This window comes from Bubalus bubalis, chromosome 16 (assembly GCF_019923935.1).
Source record: "Bubalus bubalis isolate 160015118507 breed Murrah chromosome 16, NDDB_SH_1, whole genome shotgun sequence".
Taxonomy (NCBI): domain Eukaryota; kingdom Metazoa; phylum Chordata; class Mammalia; order Artiodactyla; family Bovidae; genus Bubalus; species Bubalus bubalis.
In genome coordinates this window covers 33,836,881-33,839,094 of record NC_059172.1, presented here as the reverse complement: position 1 = coordinate 33,839,094, position 2,214 = coordinate 33,836,881, and the positions used below count along the sequence as shown (strand labels likewise).

At 46.4% G+C, this 2,214-nt stretch overlaps 1 protein-coding gene across 1 annotated transcript; it reads right to left on the bottom strand.

Annotated features, from left to right (window-relative positions):
• Positions 1–326: 326 nt before the first annotated feature.
• Positions 327–1,685, bottom strand: LOC112579439 (RNA polymerase II subunit A C-terminal domain phosphatase SSU72-like). Its single transcript, XM_044928962.2, has 2 exons — positions 972–1,685; positions 327–872 (listed from the first exon to the last, which is right to left on the bottom strand). Exon 1 carries the CDS (start codon positions 1,582–1,584, stop codon positions 1,000–1,002), a length of 585 nt encoding a protein of 194 aa, XP_044784897.2. The 5' UTR covers positions 1,585–1,685; the 3' UTR covers positions 327–872; positions 972–999.
• Positions 1,686–2,214: the final 529 nt, after the last annotated feature.

Here is a 2,214-nt window from a genome sequence, read left to right as displayed (position 1 = left end):
GCCTTTGCTCTGTAAATAAAATACACATCAACCTTCTGACATAGCAAGATACCTCATTCAACCAGGCCAACTCCTCTTTTCCTTTATTTTCTCCTGTAAGTTACACAAGCCTAGGTCTCATTGCTGGTCAGACCCAAGATGATTCACTTCCCTACAGACAGAATCCACGTTTAGAGGAGTTCAATACTCAATGAACCTTTTATGCATGAAGAAAATCCGATGGAGGAAAGAGCGCTTTACCCTGTAGAATTCATTCAGCTTGAACAGTAAGAAACAAAAGTGTTCCTTTTGTAAGATCCAACCCCTACCAAAAATTAGGAGATCCATTTTCTATAAACTAGAAGCTTTTATTTCATTCCATGAATATTGAATTGAACAGATTATGCTCAAATTTTAGCAATCAATGCCTACTATTATCAAACCTGAGTTTCTATGAAACTTGCAGTTACCAAAATACATACAATCTAAAAATAGATTTCTAAAGTTCAAACATTAAATATAATCCCATCTCACTAAAAAGAAAAATTCATTTATACTGATGCACAATACAAAAATGACAAAGGAAATTGTATTAAAATGATGAAGTAAAAACAAATGATGCAATGGAAATGGTGTGGGGTTTGTTTGTTCTTCCCAGACTGTCCTTCAGTGCATCACTGGTCCATTGTAAATCATGGTCTCTTGATATGGATAATGGAGTCCTCTAGGTTAACTTCCTCGCAGAGCCCTATGAGTCCTGAAGTGTTCCTTCCATGTCAAGAATCCATACCATCGTCCCCCACCGTGGAAGGGTTTGGATGCCTCCAGGGCGTTCATGTTACTTTGGCAGAAAAAGATTTCCTTCTCCACTTCCTTCCCAGGCTGGAGCGTATCTGGAAAAAGTCATGTAGATGGCTTTTAGCAGAAAGGCCTTGGAAGCCGCTTCTGACAGAAAATACCACCTAGCCCAATGTCCAGACACAAGTGCTTACCAAGAGGAGCTGCAAGCAGACAAGATCCTCAGTAGAAGCAGACCGTGTGCAGAAAGCTCTTGCCAGTTTTCCGCTCGGCTGCCAGGAGCACCTCGACCAGAGAGTCCTCCAGGTTGTCTGCCTGCTGGAGGCGTTCGCAGAGCTCACAGATGATGAAAGACCCAAGCGTGGCGTCCTCCGCGTTGTCGGCCATGTCCACGTTGATCACGTGCACAGGCTGGAAGGTCTCCTGCTCTCGGACCAACAGCTCCTCCACCACCTTGTCGTAGACGCTCTCCTCACAGGTGAAGATGATGTCAAAGCGATCTCGGCACTCTTGAAATCTTTCCGGGCGAGGCTTGATTCTCTCGTTTCTTCCCAAGATGTGTAAGATGCCGTTGCTGTTATAGCATTGTCGGTCTTTGCGCACAAGGTCCTTGCGCATCTCCTCATAGGTGGTGGAGAAATCATAAACCACGGGGAGGTTGCGTGCCCTTCCTGGGAGCCTGACTCGAGATCCAGCTCCGAAGGACCTGACTCGGAATCCTTTCCTCCTGAGGATGCGGTGGGCCTCCATGCTCCTGTTCATGTTGCTCATGCAGACCACAGCCACACTGAGCGGATACGAGGGCATGGTGGCGGCCACTTGGGACTCCAGCCAGATGCCTGGACTTCAGGGGCTGAGGGAACTCTGAAGGCCAGGGGGTAACCGACTGGGTCCAGCTCTTCCAAGGAGTGTTAAGAGTCAAAGAAGAAAGAAGGCGTTTATATGGAGGCACTTATCCTCAGTGGGAGGGGAAATCTTGATTGATGATTGGCTTAACTCTTGACTGATTGGATTTGAACGGTGGGCTGGGAGCAGAGAACCTAGTGCTGTTTTCAGAACAATCTCAGTGATGCAATCACCCAATTCGATGCCACTATGTGCCCACCCAACCCCCATGCCCCTCCTGAGCATTTTTCCATCTCCTGTTAACTCCATCTGTGCCTGTGTTTATGGGGCTACACTTGGTATCAGGCAAAACAACTAGACTACTCACTGGCTTCTCACCAGCCTTCCAAAGAGCTGAAGACATGCATGTGGAAAAGGTCTTTGAGATTCCTGAGCCTTCTAATCCAATGATGCAAGAATCACAGTGGTTGTTCCCCAGATTTTCATGTTAGAGTTGATACTCCAGTAGAGCAGTTGTGCTAAATCCTTGGAAGGCATTCGGGTTCTTCCCATCAGTCAAGAAAAGCAGGCACCAATGTCAAAAGCAACCTC

Coding starts and splice junctions, on each gene's coding strand:
- LOC112579439 (XM_044928962.2), bottom strand. CDS start 1,584: ATGCCCTCGTATCCGCTCAGTGTGGCTGTGGTCTGCATGAGCAACATG.